Source organism: Scyliorhinus canicula, chromosome 10 (genome assembly GCF_902713615.1).
Source record: "Scyliorhinus canicula chromosome 10, sScyCan1.1, whole genome shotgun sequence".
Lineage (NCBI taxonomy): Eukaryota > Metazoa > Chordata > Chondrichthyes > Carcharhiniformes > Scyliorhinidae > Scyliorhinus > Scyliorhinus canicula.
This window is the reverse complement of record NC_052155.1, coordinates 9727833-9743150: the sequence shown is the minus strand read 5'-3', so window position 1 is coordinate 9743150 and position 15318 is coordinate 9727833. Positions and strand designations below refer to the sequence as shown.

The 15318-nt window shown below is 46.1% G+C and overlaps 1 protein-coding gene across 2 annotated transcripts in view; it reads left to right on the top strand.

Annotated features, from left to right (window-relative positions):
* Positions 1-14549, top strand: part of b4galt6 (UDP-Gal:betaGlcNAc beta 1,4- galactosyltransferase, polypeptide 6) — a 108320-nt gene extending 93771 nt beyond the window's left edge. Inside the window, exons 6-10 of one of the 2 annotated variants that reach the window (XM_038808584.1) lie at positions 2371-2558; positions 3941-3958; positions 4065-4187; positions 11289-11390; positions 13621-14549. In XM_038808584.1, the coding sequence (XP_038664512.1) occupies positions 2371-2558; positions 3941-3958; positions 4065-4187; positions 11289-11390; positions 13621-13768 (579 nt within the window). In that variant the 3' untranslated portion in view covers positions 13769-14549. The remainder of the gene's footprint in view (positions 1-2370; positions 2559-3940; positions 3959-4064; positions 4188-11288; positions 11391-13620) is intronic. The other variant, XM_038808585.1, reaches the window with a different exon arrangement.
* The last annotated feature ends 769 nt before the right edge of the window (positions 14550-15318 follow it).

Genomic DNA, 15318 nt, shown 5'->3' with positions numbered 1-15318 from the left:
TAAAAGTTATGGTCTTTTGAACCATTCTGGGATCTTCCCCGTAGAGTTAGGACACCAACTGAGATCGTAACAGCTATGCTAGCTCTTGTTTCCACCATTATTTTTGACCAAGTTTTAAAAACAATTCTTAACTCATTTGGTGTTTGGCACCAGTGGGTCATTTTGGAATGTTTTCCTACATGACGGGCACTGTATAACTTCAGCTTGTTGCATGGGATCCAGTTTCTCCCCTTGGTTGTCCTTCAGCTTGTTGTATGGGATCCAGTTTCTCTTCTTGGTTGTCCTTCTTTCTGGTACAATTGGATTGGATTTGTTTATTGTCATGTGTACCGAGGTACAGTGAAAAGTATTTTTCTGCAAGCAGCTCAACAGATCATTCAGTACATGGAAGAAAAGGGAATTAAACAAAATTCAAGAAAATACACGAGAATACATAATGGGGCAACACAAATATACAATGTAACTACATAAGCATTGGCATTGGATGAAGCATACAGGGTGTAGTGTTAATGAGGTCAGTCAATAAGAGGGTCATTTAGGAGTCTGGTGACAGTGGGGAAGAAGCTGTTTTTGAGTCTGTTCGTGCGTGTTCTCAGACTTCTGTATCTCCTGCCCAATGGAAGAAGTTGGAAGAGTGAGTAAGCCAGGTGGGAGGGATCCTTGATTATGCTGCCCGCTTTCCCCAGGCAGCGGGAGGTGTAGATGGAGTCCATGGATGGGAGGCAGGTTAGTGTGATGGACTGGGAGGTATTCACGACTCTGAAGTTCCTTGCGGTCCTAAACGACCCTCTTATTGACTGACCTCATTAACACTACACCCTATATGCTTCAACCGATGCCAATGCTTATGTAGTTGCATTATATATCTTGTGTTGCCCTATTATGTATTCTCTTGTATTTTCTGTACCTATTTACCCATTGCCATGAAGCAATTCAGATATAAAGTTTTAAACCATTATACATTATTTTTGTATGTCATAGCTGCATGACTCAAACAGTTTGAGTGGAGTTCTCTTACTTGTAATAAAGTTTGCCCTCTTCATTTGCACAAAAATCTAGGCTGACACTTCAGTGCAGTATGGAGGGTGTGTTACGCTGTCAGAGGCACCGTCTTTCAGATGGTGCATTACACATGGCCCTATCTGCCCTCAGGGAGCAGGAGTAGGATAATTTGGCTTGTTTAGCCTGCTCTGCCATTCAAACAGATCATGACTGATTCCTGGGACGACAGGATTCTTGTTTGAGGCGAGATCGGGTTGACTCAGCCTGAAATCAAGAAGAATGAGGGAGCATCTCCTTAAAATGTATACAATTCTGACAGGACTGGACTAACCGAATGCCGAGATGTTGGTTCCGCTGGGTTAGGGCGTCTAGAACAAGGGGTCACAGTTTCAGGATGCAGGGTTGGCTACTTAGGACTGAGATGAGGAGAATCTTCTTCACTCAGAAGGTGGTCAACCTGTGGAATTCTCTGCCACAGAAGGCTGTGGAGACCAAATCACTGAATATATTTAAGAAGGAAATAGATTTCTAGACTCAAAATGTTAAAGGGTATGGGGAGAAGGCAGGAGAATGGGGTTGAGAAAAATATCAACCATGATTGGTGGAGCAGACTCGATGGGCCAAGTGGCCTAATTCTGCTCCTATGTCTAATGGTCTTCTGGGAGAGCGGGGGATTATGGCATTGAGTTAGAAGATGAGCTTGAGGTTGTGCTGTGATATTGAATGGCGGAGCAGACTCAAAAGGTTGAATGGTCCACTGCTCTTATTTTGTTTCATTGACCATCTACCTCTGCTATTTCTCCCCATTGTCCTCACATCCCTTGATGTAATTATCCAGTCTTAAACATGCTCAATGATTGAGCTTCCACAGCCCTCTGCGGTGCAGAATTTTAAAGATATAGCACCCTCTGAGCGAGAGATTTCCTCCTGATCTCGGTCTTGAATGGCCTGCCCCTTATCCCGAGACTGCGGTGAATGTAAAATATCCCAAGGCTCTATTTTGAAAAGTAGGGGGAGTTACCCCCAGTATCCTGAACCAATATTTATCCCTCAACCAACATGAAATGAAATGAAAATCGCTTATTGTCACGAGTAGGCTTCAATGAAGTTACTGTGAAAAGCCCCTAGTCGCCACATTCCGGCGCCTGTCCGGGGAGGCTGGTACGGGAATCGAACAGTGCTGTTGGTCTGCTTTAAAAAACAGCGATTTTATCATCACATCGTTGTTTGTGGGAACTTGCTGTGTGTAAATTAGTTGCCACACTTCCTACGTTAGAGAAGTAGAGCACTTTGGGACATCCTATGGTTATGAACGATGCTATATAAATGCAAGTCTTTCAAACTTTTTTCCCTCTTTTGTCTCTGCAGGCTGGTAACTATCCCTTTAATCGTGCAATGCTATTTAATGTTGGTTTCATGGAGGCTATGAAAGATCTGGATTGGGACTGTCTTGTTTTCCATGATGTTGATCACATCCCAGAAAGTGATCGTAACTACTATGGATGTGGGCAGATGCCACGGCATTTTGCATCAAAGCTGGATAAGTACATGTACCTGTAAGTATCTGCACCACCCATTTTGTACCTCTGCAATTTGGGCATCCTCCTCTAAAGTGTAAAATCTGAAATTATTTTTTGGTGGGGTGGGGCACAAGGAGACACAGTCATCCACAAAGTGTAAGCATTGGAATTGCAAAGTATATTTTGTTGCAATTGTTAAGTTCTATTTTTATTTCGTTCTTGAAAATAGTAGCGGCTAGTCTGTGTGGAGCTTGCACATTATCCCCGTGTCTGCGTAGGTTTCCTCCCACAGTCCAAAGATATGCAGGTCAGGTGGATTGACCATGCTAAATTTCCCTTAGTGCCCAAAGATATGCAGGTCAGGTGGATTGACCATGCTAAATTTCCCTTAGTGCCCAAAGATATGCAGGTCAGGTGGATTAGAACATTGAACATAGAACAGTACAGCACAGAACAGGCCCTTCGGCCCTCGATGTTGTGCCGAGCAATGATCACCCTACTCAAACCCACGTATCCACCCTATACCCGTAACCCAACAACCCCCCCTTAACCTTACTTTTTAGGACACTACGGGCAATTTCGCATGGCCAATCCACCTAACCCGCACATCTTTGGACTGTGGGAGGAAACCGGAGCACCCGGAGGAAACCCACGCACACACGGGGAGGACGTGCAGACTCCACACAGACAGTGACCCAGCCGGGAATCGAACCTGGGACCCTGGAGCTGTGAAGCATTTATGCTAACCACCATGCTACCATGCTAAATTTCCCTTAGTGCCCAAAGATGTGCAGGTTAGGTGAGGTTATGGGGTGGGTAGTGGGTCTTAAGTGGGGGGCTCTTTCGGTGCGCCTTACGGACTTAATGGGCCGAATGACCACCTCCTGCACTAGCTATTCTATATATTATGGATTCTATAGATTATATGGATTTTAGCCTTTGCTTACCCTTATTTGCATGACCTATTGAAATATTTCTCCGTTATCTGAGATTATTTATACTCCAGAATAGTTTGCTTCTGTTCAGAGTAAATGCATGCAATTACATAGAATTAACAGCAAAAAGCAGACCATTCGACCCAGTTGGTCTATGCCAATGTTTATTGTCCACTTGAGCCTCCTTCATCTTCATCTGGCAGTCTGTCCTTCTATTCCTTTCTCCATAATATCCCCTTAAATGAATCAAGTACATTGATTCATCAGTAACTTGGTAAATGCTTTCATCTTCAGGTAACATAAATTATATTTTAGAATCCTTTCCTGTTGCTATATTTTGTTAAGTGAATGGAATAACTTTCTTAATGTTTTGTGTTTTAAGTTGAACGCAGCTACTATGTTTTATTTCTTTTTAACAAGTTGCTGTTTCTTTGCCCTGTATATTTTATGTTCTGGTTAACTTATTAAATATCTTTCTTAATGCACTGACAAACTTATGGGGTGAGTTTTCTATTTCTATTTTCTTTTCGAGTCTTTTGGCTTAAAATTTCATACCATGCAGTCCTTGGGTGCTAACCTCATTTCTTTCCCCCCTCTCATTTGCTAGTCTACCATACAATGAGTTCTTCGGTGGAGTCAGTGGTCTAACAGTGGAGCAGTTCAGGAAAATCAATGGATTTCCCAATGCTTTCTGGGGATGGGGTGGTGAAGATGATGACCTGTGGCGCAGGTGAGAACCTTTCAGATGTATAACTTCAAGGCTGGAGGTGGTGACTCAAAGATGAGTTAGGGCTGAGCTTTTTCTGTTAAATAGTTTGCATTTTGATGCCTGTTTAAATCAAAGATGAAGGCTATCTGAATTGGAGATGGAATATTTTAAATGGTGTTCACATGCAACACTCAGTTAAGTGAGACTTGCGGTGGCGGCCATAGAGGGAGTGGTCGCACTCAGGGTGGCTCCTGCTTAAAGGTGTTGGTTCTGGCCCTTTTTAATAATAATCTTTATCTTTATTGTCACAAGGACGCTTACATTAACGCCGCAATTAAGTTACTGTGAAAGTCCCCTAGTCGCCACACTCCGGCGACTGTTCGGGTACACAGAGGATGAATTCAGAATGTTCAATTCACCTCACAGCATGTCTTTTGGGACTTGTGGGAGGAAACCGGAGCACCCGGAGAAAACTCGTGCAGACTCAGCACAGACAGTGACACAAGCTGGGAATTGAACCCAGGTCCCTGGCGCTGTGAAGCAACAGTGCTAACCACTGTGCTACCATGCTGCCCACAATTTTACCTGAGTTTTGGGTAGATTCGGTGGAAAAATGGAGCAGAGAGCGAAGGGGGAGAAGTCGTCCCCTGGATGGGCACGTTACTAGCTATCAGACCCGGCTGAAGGCAGAGGAAAGTCTGGTGAAAGAGTTGGAAGAGGCTCGTGGCGCAGTACCAACTACGAAAATGGTGGAGGGATAAGGGCCATCTTCAATAGGAAAGCTGTCGATGGAGTATTGATGGGCTTCATTAAAGGGGAGTTTCGGCAGCCAAGGAAGGAAATACAGAAATACTAGTCGGCGGTACATGAGGAGGAGGAGGAGGGGGGGGGGGTGGCAGTGACATCTCTATGTGGGACCCTGGAAGGGGTGGAAAACTACCTCGCGATGCAGGGGCAACAAACCAGGTGGCGGGGAAGGTGGCGTCCAACCAGTGTGACTGTATTATGTCACTGCAGGCGGAGATGGCGATCCTTGGTCACTGTGTTCGAGGATGGAGGACCAGGAAAACAGGTCCAGGCGGCAAAATCTGCGGATTGGCAGTCTGCCGGAGTGAGTAGAGGGAGCTCGTCCTATGAGCTATGTCACTAGTATGTTGGCCAGGTTGTTGGATGAGAAGTTGTTGGACAAGGCCCCAGAGGTGGACTGGGCCTCTAGGTCTCTGACGCAGAAGCCAAGAATGGGGCAGTGATTGTGCGGATGCACAAGTTCCAGGACAACGACAAGATCCTGAGGTGGACGAGGGCACAGCGGGGCTGTGAATGGGAGGGAAACCGAATCAGGATATTTCAGAAATCTGGAACGGAGCTGGCCAGGAGGCAGACAGGTTTCAACAAGGCTACAGAAGGATCTGATTCAGGGTGCTGGCCAGTCTTTGGGTAACCTTTTGAGGACAGGAATATTATTTTGGGATTCCAGAGGAGGCGATGACTTTATCGAGGGATATCAGCTGCGGGAGAGCTGAAGGGTGGCTGGGGGAGAGCTGAAGGGTGGCTGGGGGAGAGCTGAAGGGTGGCTGGGGGAGAGCTGAAGGGTGGCTGGGGGAGAGCTGAAGGGTGGCTGGGGGAGAGCTGAAGGGTGGCTGGGGGAGAGCTCCAGGCACACCCATACCCACAGTCACAGCTTCCAAAGTCAGACGGGTCCTGATGGGGTTCCTGATCGTGCACACGGAGGCTGCGCGGACCAGCTGGCAGATGTGTTTGCGAATATCTTCAACCACTCCCTTCTCCGTTCCCAGCTCCCCAACTGCTCAGGAAGACCACCATCATATCAGTGCCAAAGAAGAGCCAGCGCCTCAAACCACTATTGTCCGGCGGCCTTGACATTGATCGTAATGAAGTGCTTAGAGAGGTTGGTCATGCGGCACATCAACTCCACACTCCCAGAATGCCTAGATCCACTGCAATTTGCATACCGCCACAACTGATCCATAGCAGAGGCCATCTCTCTGGCCCTACACTCATCCTTGGAGCATCTCGACAACAAGGGCTCCTACGTCAGACTCCTATTTATTGACTAAAGCTCCACCTTCAACACCATAATCCCAACCAAGCTCAAAAGTTCCAAAACCTAGGACGTGGCTCCTTACTCTGCAACTGGATCCTCAACTTTCTGACCCATAGTCCTCGATCAGTAAGGATAAATGACATCTCCTCAATGATGGTCCTCAATACCAGGATCCCGCAAGACTGCGTACTTAGTCCTCTACTATAATTCTTATACGCAATCGACTGCGTGGCAAAATTTGGCTCCAACTCCGTCTACAAGTTTGCTGATGACACGATTGTAGTGGGTCAGATCATAGAATCATAGAATTTACAGTGCAGAAGGAGGCCATTCGGCTCATCGAGTCTGCACCGGCTCTTGGAAAGAGCACCCTATCCAAGTTCAACACCTCCACCCTATTTCAATAACCCAGTAACCCCACCCAACACTAAGGGCAATTTTGGACACTAAGAGCAATTTATCATGGCCAATCCACCTAACCTGCGCATCTTTGGACTGTGGGAGAAATCCGGAGCACCCGGAGGAAACCCACGCACACACGGGGAGGATGTGCAGACTCCGCACAGACAGTGACCCAAGCCGGAATCGAACCTGGGACCCTGGAGCTGTGAAGCCATTGTGCTATCCACAATGCTACCATGCTGCCCCGCACGTCAGATCTCAAACAACGATGAGTCAGAATACAGGAGGGAGATGGTGAACCTAGTGGAGTGGTGTAACGACAACAATCTCTCCCTCATTGTCAATAGAACTAAAGAGCTGGTCATTGACTTCAGGAAGTAAAATATCATACACACTCCTGTCTGCATCAATGGTGCCAAGGTGGAGATGGTTGATAGCTTCAAATTCCTAGATGTGCACATCAATAGTCTGTTCTGGTTCACCCACGTCGATGCTTCCACCAAGAAAGTACAACAGCACTTATGCTTTCTCAAGAAACTAAGGGAATTCGGCATGTCCACATTGACTCTTTCCAACCTTTACAGATGCACCATAGAAAGCGTACTATCTGGCTGACTGGGTGTGATTCGGGACCTGTACACTCTCCAGCACGGGGGGGGTGTGTGTGTGTGTGTGTGTGTGTGTGTGATGGAGCCGAGTTTGGATAGGTCAAGCCCTAAGTCGGCGGGGAGGTCGAGAATGGTGAGATAGCTGAGAGGGTTCATGGAAAGGATGGGGATGATCGATCTGTAGAAGTTCATGAACCCAAAAGAGAGGGCGTCTTCCTTCTTCTCGTATGTGTATAGGGTCTATGCCAGGATTCAGTTTTTTTAAAAAGTAGTGAGCCGGGAGGTGCTCATGGGAAAGATATTGAGATTCCTTAGAGAATTCGGTGCCTTCTCAGATTACAAACTCAACCTGGGGAAGAGCAAAATCTTCCCGGTAAACCCTCAGGGGAGGAGCAGAGCTGGCGGAACTGTCGTTTAAAATTACCCAAACCAAGTTCAGGTACCTGGGGATACAGATCGCTCTCAACTGGATTAGGCTCCACAGGTGGAACCTGTCCAGCCTGGTGGAGGACATGAAGAGGGACCTACAAAGATGGGACTCACTCCCATTAGTGGGAAGGTGCAGATGATCAAAATGCTGCCCAGGTTCCTCTTCATCTTCAGATCGCTCCAGGGTTGATAAGCTAATCATGGCCTTTGTCTGGGGGGAAAATCCCTAGGGTACGGAAAACCATCTTGCAGAGAGGGCGACACGTAGGAGGACCGGCCCTACCAAACCTTTTATTCTATCACTGGGTGGCAAACACTGAGAGGGTGAGGGGGTGGCTGAGGCAGACTGAGTCCAAATGGAGGAGGCCTCCTGTAAGGTGACATCTCTCCAGGCCCTGTACACCGTCTCATTCCAGCTCCTTCCCCATCTCTCCCGACGCGGACACACACTCGAGGAGCCCAGTGGTAGTGGCCACTTCAAACTGGGTGGTATGTCTGTAGAGACCTCCATCTGCAACAACCATACATTTGCACCGGCTAAGATAGACGCCACATTTAGGACATGGAAAGTGGGCAGTGAGATCTTGAGGGTGAAGGATATGTACGTGGACCGTAGATTAGCAACCCTGGTGGAACTGATGGAGAAGCTCCAACTCCGAAAACATGCAGCTGGGAAATTTTTCAACATAAAGGTCTTCTATTCCAGATTTTTAGTGAATGCAAATTTCACCCGCTGCCCTGGGTCTCTGGATTAATAGTCCAGTGACATTACCACTGCCTCACTACTTTTCCTTGGGGAAGGCAATCTGTGTTACCTGGTTGGTCATATATGTGTCTCCAGACCCACAGCAATGTGGTTGACACTTACTGTTCTCTGGAATTACATTGCAAGCCACTCAATTGTGTTAAACCACTACAAAATCGAAAAAAGGATGAAACTGGCAGACCCTCCAGGCACCAGAAATGACAGCGGCGCACTCAATCCTGCTTGCTAGAATCTGAGGCTTATGCCAAAATTGGGAGAGTGGCCCATAGACTCGTCAAGCAGCAGCTTGAAGTAGACATACTCATTGGATCATACCTTACAGTCAATGTCCCAGACACCACCATCACCATACCTGGGTATGTCTTGTCCCACTCGCAGGACAGACCTAGAAAATGTAATGGCACACTGGTGGACAGTTGATGGGAGTTGCCCTGGGAATTCTCAACATTGACTCCAGACCCCTTGAGATTTAGAGACACCAGGTCAAACATGACCAGGAAACGTCACCGCTACATTGCTGTAGCTATGCGAGTGGTATTTTTGTAAGTGAGATGCTGCTACCAGTCCTAAAAGGCATTCTGCCACTAAACAAATGAACGCCATGTCTGAATTTTGGTGCGGCTGCAATGCCAGTCGGCCCCATGTCCCAAATCTGCCAAACATCGGCTGATTGAATCAAATGGTCTTTTCCTTCAGTTGCTTGTAATAGGCAGAATGTACACCAGCCCATGCTTGCCAAACCGAACACAAAACATCTATTGTTGCTAATAGGTGTGATTCTATGATTTGGCTGCATTTACTGAACAATCCTGAGTGGGCTAATAGCTACATGAAGAACCAATTTAACATAATCAATTGAGTTTGTAACATGCCTCATTCACGTACACAAGAAACAACATGTATTCCTACACAGACACCTGGGGCAGAATTCTCCGCTCCCGCGATGAATCGGGAAGGCCGTCGTGAACTCGGCCGAGTTTCACGACGGCCTCGGAGGCCGCTCCTTGCACCTTATTCACCCCACCGGGGGGGCTAGTAGCGACACTCCGTTATTCTCGGCGGCCGGGCCTTGACACTTGCATCAAAGCGGCACGCCAAGAATGACGCGACGGCGGCGCCTAGGTGGTGTCAGCTGCGCATGCGCAGGTTGGCCGGCTCCAACCCGCGCATGGCCGTGGTGCTCACTCCCCTCTCCGCCCCCCACAAGCCACAAAGGAGCATTTAGCGCCCATGTTCACGACGGCAGCGATCAGGTGTGGTTGCCGCCGTCGTGAACCGGTCGGGAACGTCAGGCCGCTCGGACTATCCGGGCCGGAGAATTGCCGGTCGCCGTGAAAAACGGTGAGCGGCTATTCCTCCGAGTGGGGGGTGGGAGAATCGCGGGGGGTGCCAGGGCGGCGTGTCGTGAGTCGCCCGGCCCTCCCGCGATTCTCCCACCCGGTGTGGGGAGTGAGAATCGCGCCCCTGTTCTCTGCAAACAAAAGGAATATGTTCAAGCTTGCACTTCCCTGTTACTTTCTTCATGGCAATGCCTTGACCAATCAGAGTAGACTTGATGACCAGTCAGCACCTATTCCTCCTGTTTTACAAATTATTGCGATCGTTTGAAATTTGATTTTTTTTGTATTTGTCCTAATGAGTGCAAGACAAGCACGGTATCATAGTGGTTAGCACTGTTGCTTCACAGTCCCGGGTCCCAGGTTCGACTCCCCGCTGGGCCACTGTCTGTGCGGAGCCTGCACGTTCTCCCCGTGTCTGCATGGGTTTCCTCCGGGTGCTCCGGATTCCTCCCATAGTCCAAAGATGTGCGGGTTCGGTGGATTGGCCATGCTAAATTGCCCTTAGTGTGCAAAAAAGGTTAAGTGGGGTTAATGGGTTACGGGGATAGGGTGGAAGTGTAGGCCTGGGTAGGGTGCTCTTTCCAAGGGCCGGTGCAGACTCGATGGGCCGAATGGCCTCCGACACTGTAAATTCTATGACTCTTATGACAAAAAACGTTGGCAGCATGTTTCACTTTTCAGCAATATTCAAGTTGTGTACGACCAAGTGACTGTTTGAATTTAAATTCCCCAGTTGCCATTTTGGTATTGGACTATTATTAGTTCAAGATTCTGAATAACGAATCCAGTGACAGTAATGTCAAGATTGCTGTAGCTAATAGACTGAGTTCATTGTACACTCTTACTGAGTTCACAGCTTTTTTTTTTAAAAGAGTATCCAATTATTTTTTTTCCCAATTAAGGGGCAATTTAGCATGCCCTATCCACCTATCCTCCACATCTTTTGGGTTGTGTTGGTGAGACCCACTTAAACACGGGGAGATTGTGCAAACTCCACAAGGGCCGGGATCGAACCCGAGACCTTGACGCTGTGATGCGGCAGTGCTAACTACTGCGCCACCGTGCTGCCCTAAGTTCACAGCTTTTATCTTTCCAAGGCTGTGCATTCTGTTGGACACATCTTAACCAGCAAGCTTAATGTTGAAACGCTCTCTTCTGTTTCGCACCAGGGGCTGTTGAGTGTTAAGTTTGATTTGTAACTTCCTGTTTTGCCCAGATCCAACCTTTCATTACAAATCCAGTCGGAGCAAAGCTAAACTCCAAAAATATTTACCTGTTCATCAGGAAGGTGTGGAAATTGCCATTTGCTGAAACCAAACTTCAGCAACTTGTTATAAAACTCGCATTCGGTAAAATGTACGATGCATATTTACATCTTCTTTACATTTTTGTTTTTGTATGTGAAAGCTCAATCAATGTTCCTGTTTAATTCACCAGATATGCTGGTAGAATATGTTCCGTGATGTTTGAGACAAGTTAACTGACTAATTCTCTTTCTCCTGCACCTCGCAGAGTTTTCTTTGCAGGATACAATGTGACAAGGCCAGAAGGAGATTTGGGAAAATACAAATCTATCCCCCATCATCATCGAGGGGAAGTACAATTTCTAGGCAGGTATGGAGTCAATATTTTCAATGTGCTGGAGATTTATTAGAAAATCTCCCTCACCTCTTGGTTCTCAATGCGCTAAATAATTGATATGAAAGCTTGAGACTTTCAGTGTGCTTGAGGTCCTTCTGAAATTGCATTGCCCATACATGCATTTCCATTTGTAACTAGGAAAATGCTTGGAGACTTAAATGGTTCAATAGATTAGCATATTGTCTCTTCTCTCCTAGAATCTGGGGTTTAAATCCATTCTAGTGGGATCAGAATTGCTGACTAAAAGAATTCTAAGTGAAACAAATTTCAGAAGGCTCAAATAGAAACACAATATGCTGGAGTAACATTTTTTTTCTGTTCCTACAAGGGGTGTGGATGTCACTAGTCGAGCCGTGGGCAGCACGGGACCACAGTGGTTAGCACTGTGGCTTCACAGCACCAGGGTCCCAGGTTCGATTCCCCGCTGGGTCGCTGTCAGTGGGGAGTTTGCACGTTCTCCCCGTGTCTGCGTCGGTTTCCTCCGGGTGTTCCAGTTTCCTCCCACAGTCCAAAGACATGCAGGTTAGGTGGATTGGCCATGCTAAATTGCCCCTTAGTGACTAAAAAGGTTGGATGGGGTTATTGGGACATGGGGATAGGGTGGAACTGAGGGCTTAAGTGGGTCGGTACAGACTCGATGGGCTGAATGGCCTCCTTCTGCACTATGTGCTATGATCCAATTGGCCATTCTTAATTGCCTCAGACATTGAACTGAGTGGCTTGCTAAAATCAGCCACATTGCCGTGGGTCTGGAGTCACATGTAGGCCAGACCAGGTAAGGATGAAATGAAAAAAATGAAAATCGCTTATTGTCACGAGTAGGCTTCAATGAAGTTACTGTGAAAAGCCCCTAGTCGCCACATTCCGGCACCTGTCCAGGGAGGTTGGTACGGGAATGGCGGCTTTCCTTCCCTAAAGGACATTAGCGAACCAGATGGACTTTTACGACAATTGACAATGGTTCATAGTTATAGCCAGATTTTTAATATAATCTTCATTGTCACAAGTAGGCTTATATTAACACTGCAATGAAGTTACTGTGAAAATTCCCTCGTCGCCACACTCCGGCGCCGGTTCGGGTACATAGAGGGAGAACTCGGAATGTCCAATTCACCTAACAACACGTCATTTGGGGCTTGTGGGAGAAACCGGAGCCCAGGAGGAAACCCACATGTGCCCTTGCAAATGGAAAGTTGCTGCAAGTGGTATTCCACAGAGCTCGTTGCGTTATATATTAACGATTTAGCATGATTGGGAAATTTGCAGCCAAAACCAAGATTGCCCTGGTAGTGGATAGTGTACAGGATAGAACATAGAACAGTACAGGCCCTTCGGCCCACGATGTTGTGCCGACCATTCATCCTAATCTAAGATCAACCTAACCTACACCCCTTCAATTTACTGCTGTCCATGTATCTGTCCAAGAGTCGCTTAAATGTCCCTAATGACAGCCATTTCTGCCCTGGGGAAAAGTCTCTGCCTCTCATCATCTTGTACACCTCTATCAAGTCACCTCTCTTCCTTCTTCCCTCCAGTGAGAAAAGCCCTAGCTCCCTCAACTTCTCTTCATAAGACATGCCCTCCAGTCCAGGCAGTGTCCTGGTAAATCTCCTCTGCACCCTCTCCAAAGCATCCACATCCTTCCTATAATGAGGCGACCAGAACTGGACACAATATTTGTGCATTTTTTGACATTCTATAAACCCAAGATACTGTGAATACTCTGTCATTGAATATATTCAGGACTGAAAATGATATTTTGGGTAACTAAGGCAATTGAGGAATATGGAGATAATGCAGGGCAGTGAAGTTGCGAATGGGGGGGGCATTTGATCGAGAAGCAAGGGAGAAATATTTTCAACTGATAGGAAGACCAGTAAGTAAATGGAAGAAAAATGGCAAAAGAAACCAAGGGAAGGTGAGTGAATTGATATAATCTGGAAGGCACTAATCAAAAGAGGTATTGGAAAGTCAGTAGTAAGTTCAAAAGGGAATTGGATACACACTTAAAAAAGAGAAGTTTGCAAAGCTTACAGGGAAAGAGTACGATTAATTTGATAGATCTTTGGAAGGGCAGTAAGAAGCACGATGGGTCGAGCAGCCTCTTTCTATGGCGTATGATTCTATGAACTTTATTCCAATACTACTTGGCTTATATTGGTTGACTTCACTGCTCGTTTAATTATTCCCTTGTTTTTTTCAGATATAAATTGTTGAGGTATTCAAAAGAACGTCAGCCCCTGGATGGGTTGAACAACTTGAAGTATACTCCAAATATAACTCTGCACTTTTTGTACAAAAACATAACCGTGAACCTCACCCCAGAGTTGGCTCCTGTGATTGAAGACTAAAAAGGACGGGACCAGCTTAAATTTGAACAGCTTCCCTGGAACATTACAGATTTCCGAGTATTTTGTTCTTGTGGCAGTTCAGTGAAGGGCTTTAAGGGTCTTGAGGAACGGCCAAACGATGTCAGCTGTGGATAATTGAATGAAGGCGTGAGTCCTGAAATTTGAGCAGCTGATTGTATCTGCATGTGTGCGCGCACTCGCTTTTGCTAATGAATTCACCCTGCATTTTGAAAGACAACACGCCATTGTTCTGGAATCAAAGATGTTCACGGGAGGGCTACCCTCACTACTCAGCCCTGGCATTATTGTCTTAGCTTTCTTGTCATGATCAGCCGTTCCTGTACAAAGGTGTTAAAGCCAATAGAATTTCGACTTGTAGGTATTGCACAACATATTGTATTTTTAGCTAAAATGAAGGCTTGAAATAATGCTATGGATTTGTAAATATATTGTAAAATTGTGCACTTTGCCACTCTTTTTTTTTATACTATTGAACTGATGCATTTGTGTGATGTTCCTTTTACAAAGGAGGTATATATACATATATATATATGTATGTAACTTGGCATGTAAGAACAAAATGTAAATAGTCTTTAAGACACATCATTTACTTTCCATACTGAATAATGGGAAGGATTACAATATATTGTCTGGTTGCTGTTAGCTAACACCATACCGTGTTGCAGTAGGATTGTACACTCCCAAGTCACTTCACCTTCTCGTTATGATTTGGAGAGGACTTTTTTGTTTTTCTAAGTAAAATGAGTTTAGTTTGGGATTATCTTGTGTGACATAGTGCTATCTGAATTTTGCAAGTGGGGAAACCAAGATGGGGGGAGCGGTGGGGGTGGGGGTGGGGGGGGGGGGGGGGGGGGGGGGAGATATTTGTTCTTAAACAAAAAGAATTGAAGATAAGCTGCAAGCTGAACAGAAATTTCTTCCCGTCGGGTTTAGGGTGATGCTGACTTTGCCTCTGAACAGCTGACACAAGCCTATTGACTGTCTCATTGCAGAACCACATTTTCTGCCACTCTGTTTTGACTAGCTGACCATCCGTTATCATTTCCCTACGGACATCCTGCATGCATTGAGATTTGGCATTGATCAACTTGCCGTATTTGGAAAGTGAAACCTTGTTTTCTATAATCTGTTCACAGAGAAGTGAAAGCAAGCATTCTAAATTGCATAAGCTAATAATAATAAAAATAAGCATGCGGTAATTGGATACAAGTTTAAAAACAAAATTCCAGTGGAACGCTGTACATATGCCAGTTCGATTGAAATAATGGAATGATTCTGTGCAAATAGCTGCTTTTCAGATAATGTCCCATGCCTTTGATTTTTAAGATGGGATTTGTTGACTTACGGCTTTGTGAACCTATCTTTACTTTGATTTAACCTGATGAGAATTGATATAACTGCTGGCCTCTACCAATTGCGTGGGGGGGGGGGGGGGGGGGGGGGGGGAGAGGAGAAGGGCAATTGCACATACCCCTTCAAAGTCTTAAATAATCTATCTGTTTTCTCATTTTGTCTGTTCAAAATCTGCT